Source organism: Rhyacophila brunnea, unplaced genomic scaffold, assembly GCF_057557595.1.
Source record: "Rhyacophila brunnea isolate RB1 unplaced genomic scaffold, BYU_Rbru_1.0 scaffold_1, whole genome shotgun sequence".
NCBI classification, from domain to species: domain Eukaryota; kingdom Metazoa; phylum Arthropoda; class Insecta; order Trichoptera; family Rhyacophilidae; genus Rhyacophila; species Rhyacophila brunnea.
This window is the reverse complement of record NW_028232751.1, coordinates 20528216-20555705: the sequence shown is the minus strand read 5'-3', so window position 1 is coordinate 20555705 and position 27490 is coordinate 20528216. Positions and strand designations below refer to the sequence as shown.

Sequence of the window (27490 nt, the reverse complement as noted above, 5' to 3'; positions counted from 1 at the left end):
TTCGCCACTATCGTTCTACTGCGCAGGCGCAGATCGAAAAAATCCATACTATCGCACGAAAATTCAAAAGCTTCTAAACTTTTTTGATTCATGCATGAAAGCTTGCAACTGCAGGATAATACATGTTTACTCATACATTTTTTTGTTATGGCCGCGATAATACTTACTGTCAACGGTAAATCCATGCACATGTAAACGGGGTACCTATAACTATTATCGTATTGTAATATAATATATTTTAATATCTATTTATCACACAGGCCGATTTTTGACAACGGTGCCTCCAAACCTGTCAGCGCCACAAACCTCCAAGCACCCAAAACCTTCACTGTTTGAATGTAGGTTTAATGGAAACACTCCAATTCTTATAGTCGATTTTATGTATGTCAATTATTTAAAGATGTCTTTGTGTGTTTGTCTTTTTAAGATAGCTGAAGACAATAAAATAGGAAAGTACCAAGGTGCTTAATGAATTTGCAGATAATTTGAAGCTAAAAATGAAAGAGGACGGCTTATGGGCGTCACTTTTCCTAGGGACATCACTGGCAGTTCTTCAAATCTTGGAATCAAACTAGATTCATCTACCCAGTGACATACCTAGGCAAAGTGCCGTCCTTTATGTAGTTAATTTTTTCTTAAACATCAATTATTTTTTTTCATCTTCCATGCTTTGTTTTTTTTTTGTTTCATCAGTCACAAATAAAATTTAATAATATAATAGCAACCATAAAGGAAATTAAACGATGTAAAAAAACATTGGTTTTAAAATATATCGTCTGGATAAAATTTTCCGTCGGTGTAGAATTGTATTTTTTTTTAAATTTTATTGGCGTTTTAATTCAATTTTATCATGAACATGTCTGGATTCATGTAATACTTATTGGGACCCCCAAAATACATTATTATTGAAATATGTTTTAAAACAAAATGTTTATTTTTCATATTATATTTGCTTGCGGATAATTGTAATTTTTATAACGTTTAAAACGTAAAAAGAATAAATGAAATGCAACACGAAACTCCTCCAATATTTATTATATTATCTTATTCGCGTTTTGATTGTAGGGGTTTGACCATGTAATTGGGGATATATAAACAACACTATTTCAATTTATGTTTCGGGTTCCGTGACCCTTATCAATTCTGGGGCCCATTTAACCCAATGGTAAATTCGGACCTGATCATGAATTAGTTACACGAAATTATTGTTCGTGAGTATGAACAATAAAAATGTCTTCATTTCAACCTGTGATTTTTTTATGTTCCTCTTGAATTTGTACTTTATTTTGGGGAAGTTTACATTTTTGTTACGTAACTCGGATCTATGAATAAAATAAAATTGTAATGTGCACAAGATTGGCTGCTGTATTATGTTGGTAATACAACAGCATTGCTCATTGCATGCTGAGGGGTACAGTAACTCTGAGTAAACACAACGTGCATGTGCCTACATATTATTTCAATGTGCTTTGTTCATCCCCACGCACAAATTAGCGATAACGATGAAAAGCGCAAAGTAAATGGTTATCAATAAGAAATAATTTAATATTATATGTACTACGCCTATTTCACTCATACTTACAACTTACAAGTAAATACGTATGCCTGTTGAATACAATCAAATATTGTATCTGATTTTAAACTGTACATCGCTTTTATACATACTTACACTAAGGAACGCTGTGATAATTAATACATTACACTGGAACCTCTTATAACGAGCATAATTCGCTTCAGAATCCCACTCGTAATGTGAAACAAATTTTCCCATACAAATTAATGTAAAATACGATAATAAGTTCCATGCCAAAAAATTCTCATTTTTTCTATTTGTAACGTTTATTTAAAGAAAATTAGATATCTACTATTATTATTTATGAATTTATGACAATAACTACATAATTCATTTTTACTATGAAGCTGTGTAGAGACATTTTTTTGCCGACGCTTCAGAATTTGGTGAAAATATGACACAGCATTATCATTGAATACCTACATTTGTAGCGCGCATAGCCATCGATATATCCTCAATATAAGATACAATATATTCTCAATATACGATGCTTTCCCGACGAGTTTCCAATGCTTTCAGCAATTCTCTTATTGCACCAGAAGATTGTTGCTTTGCTACCTCCTCCTCCTCCACTGACAAACTCTTCTCCACAACCTCTTGCTGTGAAATACGATTCAACTCCATAAGCTCTTCCGCGTCACTCGTTATGCAAAATGTCGCTTTTTGTCGAAAATTGTCGAAAAAGGGAGCCATTTTTTACAATTTGTTTTGATCTTTATGCGAATTGCTCGTTATGAGAGGTTCCACGGTATATATTTGAGACTGCTATAGTGGTAAAACTCATGGAATAAGCCCTTGGCCTTCTGACGTCTGTCCAGTCATGGTTTAATCATGCTTGGAAGATGCTTACATGTTTTCGTCAAGACAACGCACATACCCATCCGGAAAACATCTACCATCCACACCTCACTACACCCGGTCGGCAAGCGTGTTATGAGGTCCTACGATCGGTGTGAAGCATCAAGCATCATCAGTTGTTATGCTTGTGAATGTGCCAGGAGCCTATGACTGGGGTTACCTAACACTTAGCCGGCTCGCACATCATAATTCGTCTCGTCTGCAACGTGTCGAATACGTCGATGTGACGTCATCGTTTTTCACAAAACACACTTTGCCAAATGGACATCTGCACATTGGTCGAATGCGACTTTTTAGTTTGAAAATAACATCTAGTGCTGCTTGCAACAAATCGCATGCGTCTCGGGCTGTGAATCGAAGACGCCAGAACGTATAGGCACACCTACGAATTGGGAATTCCTGTACCGGCTCGCCGGAAAATATATACGTTTCGAAAGGTTACGCGCTTAGACTATAGATACATCGAAGATATAAGAGATACCGGGATCCCGAATCCCGGGATCTCGGGATCTCGAGCTATTTTCGATACCTATGAATCCCGGGATTGATAAACATAATCCCGGGATTTCGGGATTGATTTTTTTATCAATTTTTATGGAAAATTAAATAAAAGCGAAAATATAAAAAATACTTTTAATAAAAAATAACTACATTAGAAATAAACTGAGTTTGAATGAAGTTTGATTTATACCCATGTGTAGGTTGCCGATTCATTTTATTTTTTCAGATGAATTATTAAAAATGCTTCAAAAAAACAATGCTTCGCACTTTTCACAAAGTAATTCCACCATGATATCATACGTTTTACGGCAGTTTAATATGTGTCTGACTTATTAGATTTATGAAGCGGAAAGGCCATAAGTACGCCATGATTATTTTGGTTTACTATTTTAAATCTCGCTAATCCATTCATTAAGTCTTTACTATCAGAAACAGCAATCTCCTATTAAATTCATTATTATTACATAAATTACAATATTATTTACTCCGTTAAACTTGTGTATTTCCAAGATTGAACGTATACAATGTTAACAATAAATGTCTTAAATAGTATACATTATACTAGATTTATTTTTGACCGATTTTATCAATGTTATTTGTAAATATAAAAATTTTATATTAACAATGGAAAAAATGCCAATCCCGGGACCAGTCCCGGGATCCCGGGATTGTCAAATTGTAATCCCGAAATCCCGGGATCAGAATTTTGGCTCGGGATTGGATTCTCTAGTTACGCGCGACTGTCGCTAGGTAGATGTGCGCGCTCTTTATAATATGCAACATCGGAGCGACGTTCCTATAATGTTTGATTTATGGCTGTATGGCAGACGAGGCGAGTTTAGTTGTGAGTGCCGGCTAAGACTGAGGTCACCTAACACTTACGTATGCTTTGACTGAGTTGACATGCTTTTAAGTTACGAGTGCCCATAGGATAGGGGTGAGAGAGGAGCACGGAAAACATACAATTAATAATAATAAAATATAAAACAAAAGCTAGTAATACAAAGCTGTTGGACGATCTAATTGAAGAGATCTTCATGATGTCGAAAAAATTTACAGCAATAAAATTGGCGTTTGTGGCGATCATATCGGATGGGCCCAACCTCTGGTTGGACTGGTCTGAGCAATTCTTCTTTTCTATAGGTACATAATTATTCAATATATTCTCAGAAGATGTGGTTTGCATACAGAATTTCTTCGCCACAAGAACATGTCAAAGCAGCAAAATAAAGTGGCGAATCCCGTTAATTAATCATGCCACTAATTGAAGCTATTAGTTTAATAGTCGGTTACCTTGATATTTCACCATTTGAGATAATCACGAAATACATAATTATTAATAAAATCCCATGTTTAAAGATCGTCGAAAAATATAAAAATTGCGACTGATGAATATAACTGACAGGCTTAATACATACATAGGGACGTAGAGGCCTAAGCGATGGTGCACATAGAACGCGACGAGCGGGCGAAGTCCACGTATGCAGTGTTTATTCATAACCATAATCACACGTCTCTTCCCGCGCATTACCCTTCACCTATGTAATAAGCGGCCCAAGCAGCACAAAATAATTTGTATTACAGCGCCTCTCATAACAAAGCAATAAAAATATTATATTATTTCGGGGCTTGTCATTAATATTTACGACGACATTATTCAACCAGCGATAAACTGAACACTCAATAAAATTAAACAATGACTTCTCTGTAATTAAATAATTGCTTTTCGCCCGTCGATCGACGAGGCCTCAAGCAGCGTAATTTTGGTAGCCGTGTTCAATGAATGGACTTCTTTGTATTTTCATTAAATCGTATCGCCGAGAAGCGAAAAACGGTGACTCATGCGGCACGCGGGGCGCAAGGCATCGTGAAGTCCAGTGGGCGCTGGCATATTTGATTACGTTGTATTTTTGATGATTTACGCGCCACTTGTAGAAATTTTGCGCGAGCGCCGCACTCGCTGCGTCAATGGGCTTTATGCCTAACGCCCCACACGATAAAAAAAATAAATAAAAATCATAAACTCCAACTATTTTACAACGTTTTTCTTAGCTCGTATTCTTATTTTCCCGGTGGTTCTTTGTCCGGTACAAATCTTGCAATCGATTTTTAACTAACTTCCCGACTAGCTAGACATTTGAAACTTTTAGAATATATCAGAACACGATGCCAATGCATTTTTTAAAAATACTTTTAGCCATCTTTAAGTAGAATTGAATTCATTTTCAGTTAAGTTTGTTTTGTATGAAAAGTTATTTCGACACCATTATTGGTTGCTAAGCGGATTGTCCTAGCAACTAAATTATTAACATATACGTTCGTTACTATGGAAATCAAAATGAAATGTCAATATGACATTTCAGTATTCTATTATTCTTTAAGCTAGTCAAGTCAAGTTTATATGATTCAACAGAAAATTTAAAACGTTGTACTTATATAAAAAGTTCTTTTTATGTTGTAATTATTTTATTTGTTGCTATTGTTGTTTTTCGATTTCATAAATAGGCTATTTTTTACAAAGTAAACATACTATACCTACACGTACATTAGCATATGAAAAATTTAACAATATATTTGGTAAATAACAAATAAATGTGGTGGTGGTTAGGTTACAGACCCTATTTGGTGTTAGGTATACCTACCTATTACATTTTGTTATGATTTGGGCAACATTTCGAGTTCAATTTGTGATATCATTATTAAGATTTTTTTCATATTTTAATAATTTTATGACTTGTTCGAAGCCAATTTAAAATTTTCTGATGAATTGATTCGGGAATGAGAACCAAAATGGATTATAATATTGTAATGAATGGAGGTAAACTAATTTGAAACCAATATCACCAATTGTTATGTATTCGTCTATATTCTTTGGTTATCGACTTATGCATACTAGTGTAGCAATCATACCACTCAGCATTAAATGGGTGACACACTTTAATATGCATGTTTTTTTGTCAAAACAAAACAATAGAACGATAATGATCGTCAGCATTTCCTCAACCATAACTTGATCAGTAGTGTCTGTTATGATTTGTTAATTGTGGCAATATCTCTTGTAATATATGTAATACATTTGTATAAATTGGAAGGACAGTACATGAATCCTCACTCACTCATCGAGTCCGTCACGAGACGTACTACTATTTTCACGAGTCCTTCACTCGACATAGTCAACCGTCATTCCACTCGAATTAAGTCTCTCAGTTCATTAACACATTGACTGCTGACTAGATAATTACTTTTTAATCACCACATTTAAATAGCATGCTAATTATATCGAATGGCCACCCAATCGTTACGCGCTAGGTGCGTCTTTAGCGTCCAATGTATTAATATCTGTACCTCAGAGGCAGACGGATGCAAATCCAAATACCCAATTGTTCAGGAGAGCCAAAAAACAATTTTTATTTTAAACGAATACTCATAACTTCTAAGAAAATATACATATAATGATCATTATTTTTTTTATTCTAATTCAATTAAAGTACTTCTGGAATATGTAAGAAAGGAATAAATATAATACAATTTTATATCTAATAAAAATAAAATAAAAATAGTAGTGTGGATTTGCATCCTTCTGCCTCTAAAGATATTTTGTTAATGTGGATTTGCATCTTATTTACCTAGCCAAAATAAAACAATTTATAAGTTAAAAAAAAAATATAGGTATAAATATAACATTTTTTTTTAAATTTTTATTATGTCATCATCATCCTCACCAGCCTGAATCTATTCACTGCTGGATGAAGGCCTCGCTAATCTCCAAGCTGATTCCACTTCTCTCGTTCCTGTGCGTTGCGTTGCCAAGTTTTTCCGCAGAACTTTATCATTTCATCGATCCAGCGGCCTCTAGGTCTACCTTGCGGATGTTTTTTACCTCTTGGATATACCACTGGATGACTAAATTTGTCCAACGATTGTCCTTTCTTCGAGCCATGTTCCAGCCCATTTCCATTTGAGGTTTTAGCAAACTCTATCACATCATTAATCCTTGTCTGTTCCCTTATCCACTCATTCTTTTTTTTGTCCTTTTGCGTTATGCCCAGCATGCACCTTTCCATACCACGTTGTGCTACTCTAAGTTTCTGGATCTCTCTTTTACTTAGGCTCAATGTTTCACACGCATGTGGTTACGGGAAGTACACACTGGTTGAACACTTTGCACTTTAGGCATTTTCGAAGAAATTATTCAGGCGGCCAAAAGCACTCCAGCCTAGCTTTACTCTGCGAACAATTTCATCAAATATATATTCATCCTTAGACACTTATTGTGCCAGATAGATGTAGTTTTTCACCTGTTCGAGCTGAATGCCATTGATGAGGATCTCTTCTTGGCCCGCAAAGCAGTTTAACATGACTTTATTCTTTGATACATTTATTTTCAAGCCTACTTTGTTGCTTACACCAGCGAGTTACTGCATTCTGCTTTGGAGGCCTTCTGAGTCTTGCAAACTACTATTTATTGTTATCGGCAAAGCGTAGATGACTCACGTATTCTCCATTTATGGGGACCCGTGTCATTCCAGTCAAGTTGTCTAAATAAGTCTTCAAATGTAGCTCTAAATAGTTTAGGTGAGATTGTATCACCTTGCCGGACTCCTTTGCTGATAGCAAATGCGCGATGGTTTATGGAGTTGTTGTTGCGCTACTGTATATATTATTGAAAATATTTATATAGCGCCCGGGGTTCCTCGATTTCTGAGTGCATCGAGTATTGAAAATTTCTTTATGGAATCGAACGCTTTCTCATAGTCTATAAAACCCATGGATAGCGGCAGATTGTTTTCCTGTTACCGCTCTGATTTCTCTGATGACTTAGATAATATGGTCCATAGTGCTGTATCCTCCTCTAAAGCTCGTTCTCCTGGCTGGTTCTCGTCTATTACATATTGCAGACGGTTTGAGAGAATTTTATCTTAGTGTATTATTGGATTTGCATCCTTCTGCCTCTAAGGTAGGTATGGCACTTGCATCTTTATTCTATGCATATCTTGGACTAGGACTTTCATCTCTCTGCCACTAATAGATAAAGCCTTTAGCATGACGATTCTTAAAAAAACTCATTTTCCCCAAAAACGGAGTTGCATCCGTCTGCCTCTGAGGTACAGATATAATCAATCACATTGATCTCACCATTACTCGCGATTATAATCTCACGCTGTCATCTAGTATTATTGTATACTAGTATTGAACTCTCTTCTACCTTCATCTACCACTAAACTAATATACTACTTTGACTAACTTGACACATGCGAAAATGTTAAGCTTTCTTCATTTCAATATTTCCGTTTTCAGGTCGCATATTGTACGACATCCCTTGCAAAGTATGCCGAGACCATTCTTCGGGAAAGCATTACGGCATTTTCGCGTGCGATGGCTGCGCCGGGTTCTTCAAGCGCAGCATACGGCGAAGCAGACAATATGCGTGCAAGAGCAAGATTACTGGCACCTGCCTCGTCGACAAGGCGCACAGAAACCAATGCAGGGCTTGCAGGTTGACTAAGTGCATCGACGCGGGAATGAATAAAGAAGGTAATTAATTCACCTCAGTCTTGATTTCTCCGATTCTCTGGATTATATTATTATTATACTAAGAATAGTTATATTAGCGACATTAGCGAATGAATTGTCAATATCAAGGTAAAGACCAAACGATAATGTGAGATAATTTAAAAAATGTGTCAAACAGCGAGATATTATTAGTATTTAGGTTGAAATAAAATATATTACCGCACACAGCGTCGGTGCAACATTTATGGTACAACAAAACATCTGCTTGTCGCGTGAACAAATTTCATTTGACATGGGGCACAGGTAGACAAATTGTCGCGTTGGCCCATGTCCAGAAGCTGCTTTTTCATTAATTTCATCAGTTGCAACATTGCCGGCAGTTTTGATTTATGACCATATCCCAGTCGAGATAATTGTCTATGTACGATTGTTATGAATATTTTTATCCTTAAAACGTTGTTTGATAAGTAACTCATGGCCCCCACAAGGGGGGCTGACAGGGCTCTAGCCTGGGGGCCCGGGCTTAGAGGGGGTCCGGCGTGGCAAACCTACCAGTTAAATGAGAAAAGCACGCCGCAAATTTTCTCTAATAGTGAAATAAGTCGCCTGCGGCGCTATTTTCCTAAATAATTATTAACATTTAAAAATATGTGTCTGCGATGTAATTTGATGTGATATTATGATGATTGATATAATTAAATGATGATTCACGCGTAGAATTTTGTTTTATAATTATTTTGTGTGCTTCCTGGCGAATATATGGCGAACGGTTCCATGTTACTTGGGTACTACAAAATGTGGTCGCGATCAGTGCTTCATAAAATCAAGTGGATTTATTTAAAAATCGGTAAAAATACACGGAATAGGTACCATTAACCCTGGGGTTCCGTGGAAACAATTTGGGGAACACTGCTGTAAAAAATCACACTGCCCTTAACCTTAGCGATAGGTAGGGGGCCCGCCATAAATCCTGGCATGGGGACCCACTTTACGACTATCTTAGAAGGTGGTGAAATGATTTTGAAAAAAAAAACATTTTTTTCATTAAAAAAATAATCAAGCTTTGATGCGGTCACAATACCAAAGCTCAAATTAATAATGAAAATGTATATTAGAAAACAATCCATTAAAACTGAATTTTTCAAAATTCGTTTCACCTTCTAAATAACTAAAACATTACCTACATTTTAATGATAAAACATATTTATAAAATACGATGTAGGTACCTTAATAAACATTTGATTTCCATAAACCGCACATTGTATATAGTTTTAAATTATCTATTAATATTAAAGTTCCTAAATTATTATTTAATTTTTTTAATTAAAAAAAATATTTTTAGATACCTACATACGTACTTATTGATTATTTAAAATCAATTTAAGATCAATAAAATGTATTCAACTGCAGTTTTAAATTCGCTCGCATTACGGTCACGTTTGAACACAAGTATATATTTTGCCTGCGGCGTTGTCATTATAGATGTCTATTATATTATTTTACTATGTTGCTAATTTTAAAATGCAGCAGAAAACTCTCGATTTTTTCCCGACCATGTCCGATCCTAATAAGATCGTATGGGCCTCCAAAGAATGGAGGTTTGTATTAACAGATTTTTTTTTACGAGAAATGGATGTCAGCCACTAGCTCAACCTATTAAGTCCATTCTCTGACTCTTACACAAATTGAAAAACAATATTATGTGTACTTGCAAGACCCAGGATTCGAACCTGGGACCCACGACACTATAAGCCGATTGCAGAGAATGTGTTAAATTAAACTAAAAGACGGTTACTATGTAGCTTTATTATTCGACATCTGTATGAAAATATTGAATTATGTAATTGCTAATTAAGTGGTCTTATGTGTCACCCCTATTTTTTTGCATGTGCGTTGTTTACATTATAATGCGATTGGTTCTGCTCTTAGATTTTCTGATATTCTCCGTCTCTATGTAATGTATCGATAATATCACCTATCGAGAATATTATTATTGATTTTATCAAAGGTATGTGGAGCCAGGTCAAGGTTTAAATAAGATATAATGATATTTCATGTGATGCTTTATTAATTTTTTCTCTTTAAATTTTTTCTCTTACTCGCATTAGTATCTACTAATTTGGTTGTAATATGATTATTATTTTAAAATAAAACGTTCAAATTGAAACATAATCAAATTTATTGAAGGTCTTTCAAGCCTACTTAATTATTGCGCTTATCACAATTAAAAGTGCTTAGATTCCCGTTCGATTTAATTAAAATATATGTATACCTATATTATAAATTATAACAACCATTGAACGGAGATTTAGGGCGTCTTGTGTTGGGCATGTAAACTGTAAGTTCATGTACCTACCACACACTATAACTGAAGAGTGACTATTATTATTTTAGCCGTGCAGCACGAACGTGGTCCTCGGAATTCAACATTGCGTCGCCAAATGAGTCTGTTCATGAAGGAACCTCATGGATCTCAAATCGAAACAACTACTCCTACCGCGTGCCAAGTCATACCATCAATCGGACTGATCCCTCAGCCAGCTATAGCCGAAGAGGCAGCATGTGAAGCCGCGGCGAGACTTCTCTTCATGAACGTGCGCTGGGCGAAGAAAGTTGGCGCATTCACCGCGTTACCTCTGCCTGATAAAATAATCCTCCTGGCCGAATCCTGGCGGGATCTTTTTATCCTTGGAGCAGTTCCTCTGCTGCCGCCACTGGTGATGCATAATCACTCTATGGAAGCACTGGCCTTCTGCGACGTTGTGGAGTCGGTTGCACGAGCACAACTGGACCTTAACGAAATGGCTTGTTTGAGGGCTATTGCTCTGTTCCAACCGACCGCTGGAGCTGCCAGAGGCCTAAGTGATCCACAAACAGTAGCTGCCCTTCAGCAGCATGCTCATATAGGTCTCAACAAGGTATGCCTACACAATATTTTCTCAATGAAAGGTTTCAAATACATAAATATTAACAACAACAAAAATACAAATTTATGGAAAATCAATGCTACCAAATGTCGCCGAGAGGACACCATATCAGACAACATCTTTTTGGCTACGTGTTAAAACTGTGAACTAACATGCTCCTCCCATTTTTCACCGCACTTACATTATAAACTAACAAGCTCCTCCCATTTAGCCGACAACAGCGCTTCCTTCACGTAGCTAAGAAGATGTTGCAGAAGAATAGGTACTGGAGCCTGAGCCCGAAAAGTAAATCGTATTTTCGACGAAATATACCTACGACTGTAGTCTGGACCCGAAAGGTAAAGCGGATTGTAATAAAATCGTATTTTTTAGTCGACGCAGAAAAAAATATCTGACTGTTCTAATCACTATTTCTTTATTTACTTACTTACTTCACCATGTTCGATCGTGAGAGGCCTCCATAGAGTGGAGGTTGTATTAACAGATTTTTTCTTACGAGAAATGGGTGTTAGACACATGCTCAACCTATTAAGTTCATACTCTGACTCCAAACACAAATTTAAAAATAATATGTGTTTTTGATAGACCCAGGATTCGAGCCTCTGGGACCCACGTCATTATAAGCCGAGTTGTTTATTTAGCAATGAATATTGATAGGTACCTACGTAAACTTACACTCGTAACATCATACTAATTTAAATAAATAAAAAAATCCTTTAAGTCTCAAACAATATTATGTAATTTCAACGTAGTTATTGATTTTCACATTTTTCCCTTGTTTCAGTATACAACGATGGCGCATCCTACAAAACCACTTCGATTCGGAACCATCATGATGCTGCTACCTTCGCTGAAGTTGGTATCCACTATCAGCATCGAAGATCTCTTCTTCAGAAAGACGATAGGAAATATTCCAATAGAAAGAATCATTAGTGACATGTATACGAACATCCAAGATGAATCCTAAATATGTAATTAATGATTTATTTTTATTTTTTGAATTCAAATCAATTTACTTACATATACATGGGGGTTACTTTACATTTTATTAGACAACCGCCAACCCATTGAAAGTGCCTGACAACTAGAGAAAAAAATGGTAAAAAACGGTGCGTTTGTAGGGGGCGGACAGGGTTCATTACTTGTATGTATATTATTGTATATTCTGTCCATTAACTTTAAAAATATTTTTTTGGAAGTACTCGCCAGTACTTAATTATAGATTATTTATTTTCTTGTGCCCTGTTCATTAAACTAGTTATAAAATATATTAAGTATGTATTTACCCATTAACTGTAGATTTTGGTAATATATTTTAAATAGGATTAAATATAAATATACAATTCCAGTATGTATACCTACCTATTATGAATGTTTAATATTATACCTACGTATATAAGACAAGAGTCTTATTCTTATATATTATTGTGGAAGTCATAAAAAAGCAGTGATATGAGGCCATATAAGGTGGGGTCAGTTTTCTCCAGGCTTCCCGATTTTAGGTGCCTCAGTTTACAGATAATAATATTATGTATGTTATAATTTATAATAAATGCATAACTTTCTCATGATGCGAATGAGTTATGAGAAAAGTCAATTATTAATGAACCTACTGAAATGGATTAAAAACTATCTACGATGAACGCGTCGAGAACGACCAAATTTAATAGACTGGCGACGTCGTGCGTACCTATCTTTGAAATTAGGTACTAAATAATCACTACATTTGCTGGTGCTATATAGTGAAAAGCTGTTATAAAATATTTGTTGTAAGTATATAAATAAATAACATTAAATATACTTACTATTTTCATCTTCACAGTTTTGAATTATGAAAGTGGGTGGGGGTGAAAAATACCAGTTCCTTGGTCTGGTTCTGGTATTATTCAAAATAAATTATAGTTCAGTAGTACCTAATGTATTCTCACTATATCAAATTGGTACAAACAACTTTATTTTTTTGTAATCAATAAAAAATGGTAGAGCCACTATTGTGACAAAACTGGTTGATTGAAAGAATAGTTATTTATTTTGGCAACGCTGTGGGTACGTATAATTAATTATTTAAATTTATCACTCAATAGGTAGGTACCTAAAAGTACTTAGATACTACGTATTGATGTATGTACCTACTGCTTAATGTCAGATGTAGCAACTAATGATAGGTAACATAATTATGATTATAACCAGGGCTCGTAGCGCACCGGTGCGCCGTTCCGGTTCACGAAATCCCCAAAATTATCGTTTCGTCTCGTGCAAAAATTAATTTGATCATCTGAGGTAGATAGGCAATATTACATCTATTTTTATAAAATATATCTACTTATAGATTAAAAAAACTATGTTAATATTTTCGGAAAATGATCCATTTCGAGCGCTGTTTATACTTAATGAGTATGACAATTTATTAAAACATATATTATTTTATGTAAGTACCTATTGCAACAAAAAAAAAATTCATTTTATTTTTGTAAAAGTAGATAGATATACCTACCTATCTATTAACATAAATGGTCAATTTAAATAAACTAAACGTGGTAGGAATATTTTAGTTTTTGGGACCCCATGCAGAATTCATAAAAACTAAAGTAGGTATTTTTATATCCACAGTACCTAACTACGATTTAAAATACCAGGTAGAGTTTTTCCTGACATTTCCACTTAAGGCGAAATATATATAGATACATACACTGTAAGAAGCTTGGGAGGTAATATTTTACTTTCTGTTAAATAATGTATATATTTTAATATTTATATAATAAACTTGCCCAAAATCCAAACGGCTTATAGGAGTTTAATAATTTGCGAGATATTTCTAAATCAAATAGATAAATATATTTTATCGCCGTACATATTGTCAGGGCGTTTGAAACCTGATAATGAAGAGATGAGAATTAGATATTGCAATCCCAGACAAAATATCCGATCCATAGATAACGTGATTATAGACATTGGTTTAGTTAGAATGTTTATGTAAAGTGAAATTGTATATAAAAATAATGTGGTTTATACCCATAGGTAATAATAATAAACCTATACTAATAAAAAAATGTAAGTAATGACGTAATGTAAGTAACATCTTCTTGTTTGATAACTATGCATATTGCCTCTTATACTGTAATGACATTAAAGTACTGAAAATAATGGTATTTAACTGATAGGTATAGTCGTACTTTTATATAGTCGTAAACGACTTAAAATTAAACCATCCGTGTTTCTTTAGAGTTGATAAAAACAAACATAATTTTAAGACTAATCCTCCAGTGCCGGAATTCTGACACTTTCAGTCCCAGGATATTGGGATCAATTTTCGGGACTTTTGTATTTACTCTTTATACTCTTTTTCTAATACTCCTTTTATTTCTTGTTTTTCATGTCATATTTTGTACGCCTTGAATTTTTAATTGGTGAAGTTTTCACTATATTATGTAAATTAATAAATTTTAATTTGAATTTCAAGAAATCAAGCGGATTCTCGGGATTTCAACCGCCAGTATGATTTAAAATAATATCATATAATGAAAAGAAAAAATGTATATTACACCTCCCAGAGTTTCGATGGAAATTTTAGTGGGTACAGTTGTTGTCTCTCTTGTCGGTCATTTATAATCTTTCAGTGAAAAATGGTTTTCAAGAAAAAATATTAAGTAACGGACATTAAAATATAATATGTCCAGTTGAGTTACTTACATAACTTTATATTATAATAGTTAATAACATTAATTATAGGTATCATTATATTCGTGTTTCTACATTATTACTAGGTACATTATTTTTACCTTGTTTTGACAATACCTACCTACACACCTATATAAATGCAACGTGAAAAAATGTACTAAGCCGTAAGAGATAATTTACAACTTTACAGGACATAAATGATTTGACATAAATTGGATTTGCTATCAAATTTATTTTCATTAACTACCTGCCTAACATATTAAAAATAATTCGTCACGTAATAAGGTATTACGTGACTAATAACTCTAGTTGTCTGACCCCAAAAATAACAAATAAATTTTCACTAAAATTTGTCTTACAGCCTTTAGCAACCCTTCCATTACTATAATATACCCACACACTCAAGTCATAATTAAACTGGGGCTAAAATGTAATATAATAAATAATATTCCAAGAATGAATTTGGGTACAAGTCAATACAATATTTTTAAATCAAATTAAATGTCAATTAATTGCTCAGGCTGAAAATTCTTTAAATTTGAACGTCGTTTTACCTGGCAAATCTCACAAATCCAAAACAACGACCGTAAAAACTGTCTAAGTTTATTTTTAAATTATATATTATGATAATATAGGAAATGTAAAAAAAATAATTACCTAAGAACCCATCTCTATTTACAAAATGAAAATGATTTCTGGTATGTAGGAGCTCTTGAAATTTATCATTGATGTTGAAACGATGGGTTGCGTTACGAGTGTGCGAATATTACACAGACCAAGAAGTACCTAGGTACCTACATAGACTTCCGATATTATATTTAGTAAAAATATTTTTTTAAAACATAATGTGATTTATGGGTTTTACTAGATACTGCAGTGGCGAATGGCGGAGGTAGGCTGTTAAAATCAACCATAAATAGTGCACACTAATCTTTGTCAATCATACGTAGGTATTCGTTTTCATTGAAATAAGACTAAAATTTACAGACGCTGTTGGTTAGTTTTTAAAATTCAATTAAACCCTGCGAAATCAAGCCATAATAAATAATAGTCAAGAAAATACTCATCCATAAAATATCTAAAATTATGCAATTTAATCATACATAACTTTGGATATTTTATAGATAAAATAATATTTTTTTCTATGTATTATAATTTGGTTTAGGCAGTATGTGTAATATGTATTCTCCAACGAAAACAAATGAAAACGAAAACGGGTGTGAATGAAAAAGTGTGCACAATTATGTCATATCGCCAAAAGTAGATATACCAAAATTATTATGGTTTGGTGGCAGGGTTTAATTGATTTTTACAACGTTTTTCTTAGGTCGTATACTTATTTGTCCGGTACAAATCTTGCAATCGATTTTTAACTAACTTCCTGACTAGCTAGACATTTTAAACTTTTAGAATATATCAGAACACGATGCCAATTTAGCCATTTTTAAGTAGAATTGAATTAATTTTTAGTTAATTCTGTTTTGTATGAAAAGTTATTTCGATACCATTATTGGTTGCTAGGGGGTCCTAGCAACTAAATTATTAAATAACATATACGTGCGTTATGAATGTCAAAATGACATTTCAGTGTTATTTCTATCAAGTACAAATTTTTTTGTTCGTTTAATTTGCCAAGTCAAGTTTATATGATTCAACAGAAAATTTAAAAACCTTGTATATAAAAAGTTCTTTTTATCTTGTAATTATTAAAAACTAACCAACACCATCATTCTGTAAATAATTGTAGTCTTAGCTTAATAAAAACAAATATGTATGACTAACAAAGTGTGCACTATTTATGGCGGATCTTAACAGCCTACCTGCAACTTTCGCTACTGCTACATAGACTGACGATAATAAACAATTGTTAATTTTTGTAAGTAAGTACCTTGGTACCAATAAAATTGCAAGATCATAAAAAACATCAAATCGATTACCACAAACTATATTTATACTAGTAGTAACGTATTTAATGTATAATTTATTAAGTCTTAAAATTGAATAATGAAATGTTTAGTTGAATTATATTTCTAAAAAATATATTATGCTAAAAGGTAAATCGCCAATTTTAGTACAAAACCGAACATACCCTCAATCTCAGTGGATGTTATATTAACAGACTTGTTTACTTAATACATGAGCCTGAATCACTGGATATATTTTTTATATAACTTTAGATATTCTGTGCATATATGTATGAGGTAGAGATAATATTATGTATTATATATAACGTTTTATTTTTAGTACTCAAGATATTTTTTTAAATACAATTATTGGTACTAAAATTATATTGTATCAATTCACAAAAATGTTAAGTATATTACCTATATTTATTATAAAATAAAATGAAAATATAGCTATTTGCAAAAATCAATATCGCTGACTATTTATTGTGTAAAATAGCATGAAATCTTTACCCTTACCACATATAAAATCAAAGTATCTATATTCTATATATATCGGGTATTTTCAAAATGTGTTTTCCGCTGTATTCCTGATAACCGAACAGTACCTTTTTTCTGTTCAAGTAGGTACAGTAGGTAGTACGTATCTGTTAGAGCGGTGATATTGTGGGCTCTGTTGATGTTACTATTTAGAAGGATTTTGATATGCTTTTTTAAAGTTTACGATTTTAATTTAAGTATTTATTATTTGTATGACAGGTTTAGACTGTTTCGAGCCCCCTTTTATATCTTATGACGAATCGATTGCGTTATTTGCGTAAAGGAAGCCCGCCGCTGGGTGTCACCCACAACGAGGGTTAATAATTAGTACCTATATAGTTGGCTAACAAACTTTCTTCTTCTTTCTTAGCGTTACACTTCGAGGTAAATCGTGGGCGCATCGATCAAATTCCTCCACTCGGTTCGATCTATCTTATTGAGGGTCTTCTTTAGTCTTTCAATGGCTAACGAAAAATTCTCAAATAAAACACTACAACATCTTCGGCATGGTGGCTATATGGGTTACATATAAATTGTACGTAAAACATTTCACCGTGGCATAGTTCGCCGTGAGCTTTCTTATCGGAAAGAGATGACTGTATACTAGATTATATTAGATTCAATATGAACATTAATTCAATTTTTATAACTGATTTTGCCAAAATTCATGAATGCAAGAATGAAAACCTAACCTAATAAATAATCCAGTATATCGGCTATTTTAACATTTGTTTGCTGCTGGCTTCCTGTAAAGTCTAAACCGACAAGAACCGTGTTTTATTTAGACATGAATTTTATGTCAGTGCTATACGACCCAAAGAGGTTGGACGGTCTTTAATATACGGCCATATATTTACGATACAACATATCACGGTGAAATGTGATACGGCGAACTGCATACTTACAAGTTTCTGTACACGGACTATATGCAATGTTAGTAAAAATGGTGTAAATAACATTACATTTGAATAGCTACTTTTTTATACAGTGACCCACATCATGAACAAATTTACATTTTACAGACTATATAAAACCAACAAAGCAATTTGTCCACATTTGGAAGTACTTAATATACCTAGTAATATAAAACAGGGTAATTCAGATGAATGTTAAAATATTATTGTTTTCATTTATTTTGAAAATACGAGGGTGGGTCAATAAGTCCTTAGAAAAGCCGACAGGTGGCGCGACTAGTACTGTAAGCGGTTTGTTTTCATGCAGCGGCACTACCGATTCAGTATGCTGCGAAGTTTCAATCAGATTGGTCGGGTTGTTGTGTGTTTCTCGTACATTTAAAAAAAAAATTTGCTTGTGGAAAATGGAGAAAATTGAGTTTAGAGCTGTTATTAAACATTTTAATATAAAAGGGTTAACAGCAAAGGAAATAAAAAATGAGTTGGATTTAGTTCACGGCATATCTGCTCCTTCACTTGCAACTATTTATAACTGGTTAAATGAATTTAAACGTGGTCGTACATCAACAAAGGATGAACCACGCTCAGGACGTCCTGTAGAGGTGACTACACCAGAAATGATCAATAAAATCCACGATATGGTGTTAAGTGACCGAAGATTAAAGTTGAGTGAGATAATTGAGGTTACAGGGATCTCAAAAGGTAGCGTCATTTCTATTTTACATGACAAATTGGGCATGAAAAATATTTCTGCAAGATGGGTGCCGCGTTTGCTCACAGTCGACAATAAACGCAATAGGGTGGTGGCCTCTAAAACCCTGTTGTCGCTCATGCAACGCAATCCGGATAAATTTTTTCGTCGCTTTGTGACTGTAGATGAAACATGGATACACCACTATACTCCCGAGACGAAAGAACAGTCAAAGCAGTGGATTGCGAAGGCAAACCATGTCCAAAGAAGGCGAAAACCGTAAAATCAGCTGGTAAGGTTATGGCTACTGTATTTTGGGATGCACGTGAAATTATTTTCGTTGACTATTTGGAAAAAGGAAAAACAATAACAGGGGATTATTATGCATCTTTATTGGACCAGCTAAAAAACAAAATTGAAGAAAAACGGCCTCATTTAAACAGGAAAAAAATCCTCTTTCATCACGACAATGCCCGTGTTCACACATGTTTACGATCAATGGCTAAAATTGAAGAATTGAAGTTCGAATTGGTCGACCACCCACCGTATTCGCCAGATTTAGCCCCCAGTGACTTTTTCCTTTTCCCAAACTTAAAAAAATGGCTAAGTGGACAACGTTTTTTTTCAAATGAAGAAGTCATCGATCGGACAAATGCTTATTTTGAGGACCTTCCGAAAACTTATTTTTCTGACGGTTTAAAAAAAATTGAGAAACGTCTAACCAAGTGTATTGAGCTCCAAGGAGATTATGTTGAGAAATAAAAAAAAATACAAAAATCAAAACTGTTTTAATGCTTTTTTCTAAGGAATTATTGACCCACCCTCGTAGCTACAGCATACAATAATATTTTTATGAAGAATATTATTATTTATATACTTAGCTTATATATTATACGACAAAATAATGTAAGTACACAATATATCTGTATCATGGCCCCCACAGCCTGAAGCGGGCCCCCAGGCTAGGATCTTTGACGGGCCCCCTACCTATCGCTAAAGATAAAGGCAGTGTGACGCTCTACAGTAGCGTTTTCCAAAAAATGGTGTACGCGGTAAAATTAATGTGTTTTAGTGTTTTTTGTATATTTGAATTCATCTATTTGAATTATGGAGATGTCAAGTATCGATACACAGTTAAAAATTATATCGTACAACCACATAATTTTAAATAATAATAATAATATTGACGATAAATAGCGACTTTTTTTACTATTTGAGGGAATTTGTAATGTGTGTTTAAATCACTTATCTGGTCGATTCGCCACGCCGGGCCCTTCGTGAGCCCGGGCCCCCAGGCTAGAGCCCTGTCAGCTCCCTCTTTGTGGGGGTCATGATCTGTATAATATATAATTATATAAAGAGGTTGGCAAACTGACAATGGACTGGACACGACGCTGCGCGAATAGACAACCGCTGGACAAAAGCTTGAAGTGACTATCCGATCCGCCCTGCTCTATTGGCACTCAAGTCAGGCGATTTACAGTCTTCGGACTTTTTTTCGCATGGATCACAACAATTCTGCGGATTTTGAAGTCCTCGGACCAGGTTCGTTGGATTTCAAACATGTTTGATATTTTATTCGTTGAGTTGCTAGAATTAATCTGCCAGCTACTACGTCAGTTCGATTTGACGTAACGAAATTATTAATAATTGTACCGAAAACAACCTGTAATTGCTCTGAATTTTTATATTGATCAATTTTTTAATTTAAATATTAGGTAATGAAAGATTTAGCATTATTTTTTAAATTTGAATTTATGAAATTATTAAAATAAAACATTAAATTTGTGTTGTATTCACTCCTTTATTTTATGAATATCTACACGTAAATAACAAAATATTTCAGGATTATCGGAATCGTATGTGTCAAAGCTTGACTTTTTTACTCGGTCGTTGATAGTCTATTGGTCAGTGGCAGAGCATATGCCATATGCAAATCGGACGACTTATTGTCATCAGATTTTAGCTCATCAATGGAGCGCCTGCAATACAGTGGTAAGTAAACAAGCCTAAAGTTCTTTTGGTTGATACATAGGACTGTTTATCTATCAGACATCCTCTACCAGCTACCTCTTGGGTAACACTGGGTGACTAAATTTTTCTAGTTATTTTCTCTTCTTGGTTCGTTCACCCAAATAGTTAGGTAGGTTGGTTTTGTAGTGTCATATATAAGCACTCACCATTTTGGCTATAAGTTCTTCTATTGGATTGTGTCTACATATGGAAATACAGATGACATGCATATAATGCCGGAGGAGTTACCAGCAAGATGGGCTATGTACGTATCCCCTGAGGGCAAAAGGAGACTTGGACGGCCGAAAGTGAAATGGCTAGACTGCGCCACAGGGGATTTAAAAATACTCAAACAAAGTTACTGGAAAGTGTCGTCCAGGAATGATGAAGTTTTCGGAGGAGGCCAATACCCGCCTAGGGTTATAGTGCCGTAAATGTGTCCACATTATAAAAATAGTAAAATTTCGGAATTTACATCTGAATTGCCCTGTGGAATAGAATCGTTTATAGAAATCAGAATACACAAAGCATCCATAGGGTATTTACCAAAAGTTAACAATAAGAGTTTCGGAGTTGGAGATTACCAGAGATGTAATAATTTGCTAACTCCGAATAGTTCGAAATGGAGGATTAAGTAGGCAGGTGATAGTGTGTGACTAGTCGCTCAAACAGCACCCGAATGCATTAAAAAGAGACACATATATCGCTATTCAGGGACATGCTTTTTTGATTCTTTCAAATTTAATACACATTGACGTACTCGTAGGGTAAGTAATAAATTACCATTATTTAAAAAAAATTACATACTTATTAGTATTTTCAAATTATTAACGAGTATTCATTATTATATTATTACTATGTGGAAAAACCATCCAAGAATGTATGAAAATTATCTGAATTCCATAAAATTCGTACCTAATCCCACAATCATTTCTTTTACCACTGCCAAGGAAAATGTCTTGCGTATGAGCCGTCAGGCTTATAATGTGTGGGTCTCGGGTTCGAATCCCTGGTCTATGTCGTTTTTCAATCTATGATATATACGAACCTATCAGGTTAAGCAAGTGGCTAACATCCATTTCTCGTAAAAACAAAAATCTATTAACATATTCACTCCGTGGAGGTTGTCCATAATATATTCTTCTTAGGATCGAATATAGTATAAAAAACTAAAAAAAATTAAAAGTATTATTTCCACAGTTATAATAATATAGTGATTTCAAATAAATATTCGACAAACAATACTTATCCTAAGTACGAATAAAATATACCGGTACTGTTCGGTTATCAGGAATACAGCGGAAAACACATTTTGAAAATACCCGATATACTGGATTATTTGTTAGTTTGGGTTAGTTTAGGTTAGGTTGGGTTAGGTTAGGTTAGGTTTGGTTAGGTTAACCTAACAAATAATCCAGTTTATCGGCTATTTTTAAAATGTGTTTTCCGCTGTATTCCTGATAACCGAACAGTACCAATACACATAATGTAGGTACGCCAATGGAAGTTTTATATAAAACCATACTATCATAGGTACAATAACATTATGCATCATGCCCCTTTCAATCGTTCAGTGACGTCCTCCAAAATATTAACGTACCCGACAGTTAGTTTTTTTTTTTTTTTTTTTAATATTCGGTACCTACCTAATTTTATAATATCTATTAGGTATGTAAAACTTAACTAAAAGATTTTTGGACACTTTCATAATATTGTGTAGGTACTTATTTTTACTATCGACAGCTAACCAAACACCGCCAATTATGCTAGCAGAGAATATAATTCTCTTATATTCTGATTGATCGGTCACGAGTTGGAATTCCGTTGGTTAGATTCAAATAAACGTCAACTTATAAGTATTTAAAGTCAGCATTGGAAAAATAAATGTCTAACATACTCGTAAAATCGGCGATATACCTACTTGGACGCTGTGAGGGTTGTAGACTCAGATCTTGTGGTAGAAAATATGGTGTTTTACTATAGTTACTCTCGTAAAAGACACTGCTTACAGACATCTAGGCTTACACACAAATTGCAATCTTTCGCAAAGATATACAGATGAATATGCTTGTAAACTGAATTCCTAGATTGCTTTAAGGGTGCGTATTGAAAATCCGCGTTGATGTATTTACAACATTGTTTCCCCTTATCCCACTCTGATAACGTGTTCGTTTAATGTTTAGTGTTTTATCCACAGAACGGATTAATAAGATAGAAATGCGAAATCCAGTCACCATAGACCAAGACTTTGACGGCAGTTATGGTTTATGACTTAATATGGGATACGCCATTAAACCCAAGAAGTATGTACAAAGCATCCTGAATGTCCTCCCACAAGAGCAATATTGAATTCGCGTTGCGTTTACATGACAAATTTTAATAGGTAGGTACATGTTATGACACAGGCGTAAATATTAAAATTAACATATTCTTTAACAAGTGTTAAATGCTATTAAGGGGTTCGCAAAGACTGATGCAGGACGTCACTGCTCTACATAGGTATTATTGATGCCAACTATTATCTGGTCTAACCATTCAAATTTCGAATTGAGTCTCCCTACATATTATTATGTCAGTTTTTCTATTATTTGTCTTTTTTGTAAGTATTTTAATAGAGTGCATTTTGCAGTATATGCGTACAACAAAAGGCTTTACTGCTAAAAGTTGGGATTAAGTTATTTACCCGTAAATTTTATTTATCTGGCATATTTATTTTTATTTGACTTGTGGACTCAGTGGCGTAACTACAAAGTGTCGAAATGGATGATATATCGAAACGTTACCAACAGGATCTAGAGGTGAGTTGGAAATACTGTCACCAGTTTGTGTACTCAAATCTCGGCATGAAACTACCCATACTCAGTACGTGTGGCCCAATAAACCTGTTCCAAGAAACTTGTTCGAGCGCATACGATGAGATCATCGCGACTCGCTAGTTGGTAAACTTTCAACACTATTGACATTAAATGCGCGCGAGCGAGATAGCATAATACACGTGATACACTCAACTGTCATTGGCGTCATTGCTCTCTCTTTCTCCCCAGTTGCAGTGCTCGAAATGGAAAATTTCACGAACAGGAACGCTCTATAATTTTCCAAAAAAAAAGTATGCTTGATTTTTTTTGTTAGATACGTACGTACTTTGGATGTATAAATGCAACAATAAACTTTGAACTTCTTACGTGGATGTATATTGAGCAAGTGGGCAAGGATTTTCAGCGCCGCAGGCGAAAGAACCTCGTCTCAACAAAGGATACGGTCAAAAATTGTATTATTCTTTATTCTTACTTTATCTACCACCCATAATCAGCAGGCATAATACTTCTACCACCACTCATCACTGCTTATAACTAATATTACTGTCTCATTTGGGATAGTTCAGTTTGTTAATTAATAATTAGACTTAAAAAACAACATATCACATAAACAATATATCAACATACCATAAAAATTTAAATTAAAAATTAATTTACATATAGCAAATTTTACAGATTATAGATTCAAGACAAGCACAGAATATTTAAAAAAATCAAAGAAATAGTTTTAAAATAGTGTTTAAAAAATAAAGAAATAGATGCAGTAATTATTAGAAAAAATAGTAAGTACCTATACAGAGACGAGTAAATACAACATGTATACAGTACATATCTGTACACCGATAGAGCTAACTAGGCCATTTAATTATTTAAGAAGTTATAAAACTAAGAATTTATAAACCGTTTACATAAACTCGTTCTCACGCAGGTGGAATATAGCAATATCCGAAGCGATTTGGTTGAACACAGTTATTTCCTGCCCAATCATTATTAGCAATTGCAGATTAGTTCTGCAGTACAGTAATTATGTAAGCATACTTAAGATAAATCAATCGGATAAAGCCATGGATGGTATCCACACAGCTTCAAACAAAGAATCCTCAAGATTTCTTTTGAATCTTCTCCACCATAAGGGCCATTAGGCCATACATACTTCTAAGAAAAGTTTCAAGCCATCATGCATCATCACCAAACAACGTAATTATAGGATTTTAAATTGCCAATGGTGTATCATTAATTATCGGCTTTTGAGCTTTGAGAATCGATGTCTCCGCCGAATCTTAGGAGTACATTGGTACGACCGCGTTACAAACACCCGAGTTCGTGAGCAGACACAACAGCCTTGGGTGATTGAAGTTATCACGAATAGACGATTTACGTGGCTGGGACACATATTCCGGATGCCGCCAAAGAGTGCGGCACTTCGTACCCTTGTGGCACAGCCTCAAGGGTTCCGTCGCCGTGGCCGTCCCTCCCTCACCCTGCAGCGGTGCTACAAAAGCGACCTATGTGCTGCAGGTTTAACATGGCGGGAGGCGCAGGAGTTGGCGATGGACCGAGGGAAGTGGCGCCAACTTGTGCTTGCCCTATGCCCCAATGTTGGGACGTGACAGGGTGGAAGAAGAAGAAGAAGTATCAATAATTATATAAGATAAAATATGACGGAAGGTGTAACTCGAGTCGCTAAACACGATTCCTATAGAATAATGTAAAATTGTCGTTAATCAGTAGGTACCTACCTATATTCAACATTATAGGGACTAATATTGTAGTGTATGTATGTACCTATATCATGAGCCCCACATCGTGAAGCAGGCCCCCAGGCTAGGATCTTTGGTGGGGCCCCCTTATCGCTTAAAATAAAGGCAGTATGTACGCGGTAACAATAATCTGTATATTTAGTGTTTTATTGTATATTTTAATACATCCATACGAATTATGGAGATGTCGAGTATTGATACACATTTAAAAATTGTATCGTATAACCACATAACTTTAAATAATATTATCGTAAGAGAATAGCGCCGGCGACTTTTTTTTACTATTAAAGAAAATTTGTGATGTGTGTTTATCTCACTTATCTGGTCGATTCGCCTCGCCAGGCCCCTCCTGAGCCCAGGCCCCCAGGCTAGAGCTCTCTCAGCCCCCCCTTTGTGGGAGCCATGACCTATATGTTACAATGATGATGCTTTGGTTACCATTATTGTAATATACCTACACTTACCACCTCAGATTAAAGAACTTACCACCGTATTTATTTAATCTATGACTACCACCTAAAATTATTAGATGTCCGCACTGAACACGTACCTACCTAATTTGTGAGTGTATTTTAAACTAAATGATTTAATTTATGGTGTTCGTCCTTACCTAGTCTCATTATTATTGCCACGGTGATGAATGATGATAATACAGAACAATAATTTATTATTATGATAGCAATAAATTTTTATTGTAGGATATTCCTATATTTTTTAAAACAAATTTACAAACAAAAATTAGCTAAAAGTTCTCTACATAGTAGGTATGTATTATTTCTATTATTTTTAAAGTAGCAAGTTACAACGTATGTAATTATAACACAATATAAACGTCCCTTAAAAATAAACTAATTACGGTAGGCTATTCAATAGTTTCATACCAAAAACATTTTTGGTGCATTCATTCATTATTCATTGTAAAAACATGGGTTACGACACGTCATAAATATTTTTTAACACGAGTCAATTGTTAAAATGACATTGAATCAGAAAACCCTGTTTCCGCTGTATTGTCGATCTTAAATGCTTATCGGAGTGAATTCTTAATGTTTTAGCAGATTTACACAAAGTACCTATTACTTAATTAAGCCTTCATTAAATTTATAAATATCAACTCATATTTATCATTTTCAAAATGATAAAATTCTGCTTGTGGCCACTGGTCAACAGCATTATGTTAAATCAGTTTGGATACCAACGACAAAAAATATATATGTAATATATATAAAGGTATCGCCTGCTGAGATGTTTAACCAAATTTTAAGAGAACAAATTTAAATAATACAAAATGTTTTCAAAAACAAGCGATGATCACTAATAAGTATATTTTAGCGGAATTGTACGATTTAAATTACCAAACTATATCATATTAATTTTACCACCGAAAACTCAATTCATTTACCCGCAAAAATATACGTGGGTATAAAATTAACACGGCGATTAGATGGCGATGAAAATAAATAAGTTTTATCACTCACAATAAAATATAAGTAATAAATTAGTAGGTAAGTAAATTCGCAATGCATACCAGTCAAAGGTAAAAGCGAGACTGTACTGAGATGTTTCATACGTTAGAAATTATTATACAAATGTGTAGGTGCCTACTTTATTTTTTATTGAATTTAAGTTATTTAAGTACAAAAGGTTTTCAAACAATGTCAGCAAAGGCACAATTTTTTTGTAGCTTGCAGCTGCAGATACTTTTTTCATGTAAATATGCAATTATTTGGAGTGTTTAGACAATGCATTTAGACACGGACGTATCGACACAAAAAAAGAAAATTGAAAGAAATTTAGGGAT

At 34.3% G+C, this 27490-nt stretch overlaps 1 protein-coding gene across 1 annotated transcript in view; it reads left to right on the top strand.

Moving 5' to 3' along the window:
* LOC147079571 (uncharacterized) overlaps nucleotides 1–12340 on the top strand; it is a 50658-nt gene extending 38318 nt beyond the window's left edge. The window contains exons 3-5 of the mRNA XM_085961030.1: nucleotides 8201–8467; nucleotides 10841–11364; nucleotides 12158–12340. Of these exons, the coding sequence (XP_085817156.1) occupies nucleotides 8201–8467; nucleotides 10841–11364; nucleotides 12158–12340 (974 nt within the window). The remainder of the gene's footprint in view (nucleotides 1–8200; nucleotides 8468–10840; nucleotides 11365–12157) is intronic.
* Nucleotides 12341–27490: the final 15150 nt, after the last annotated feature.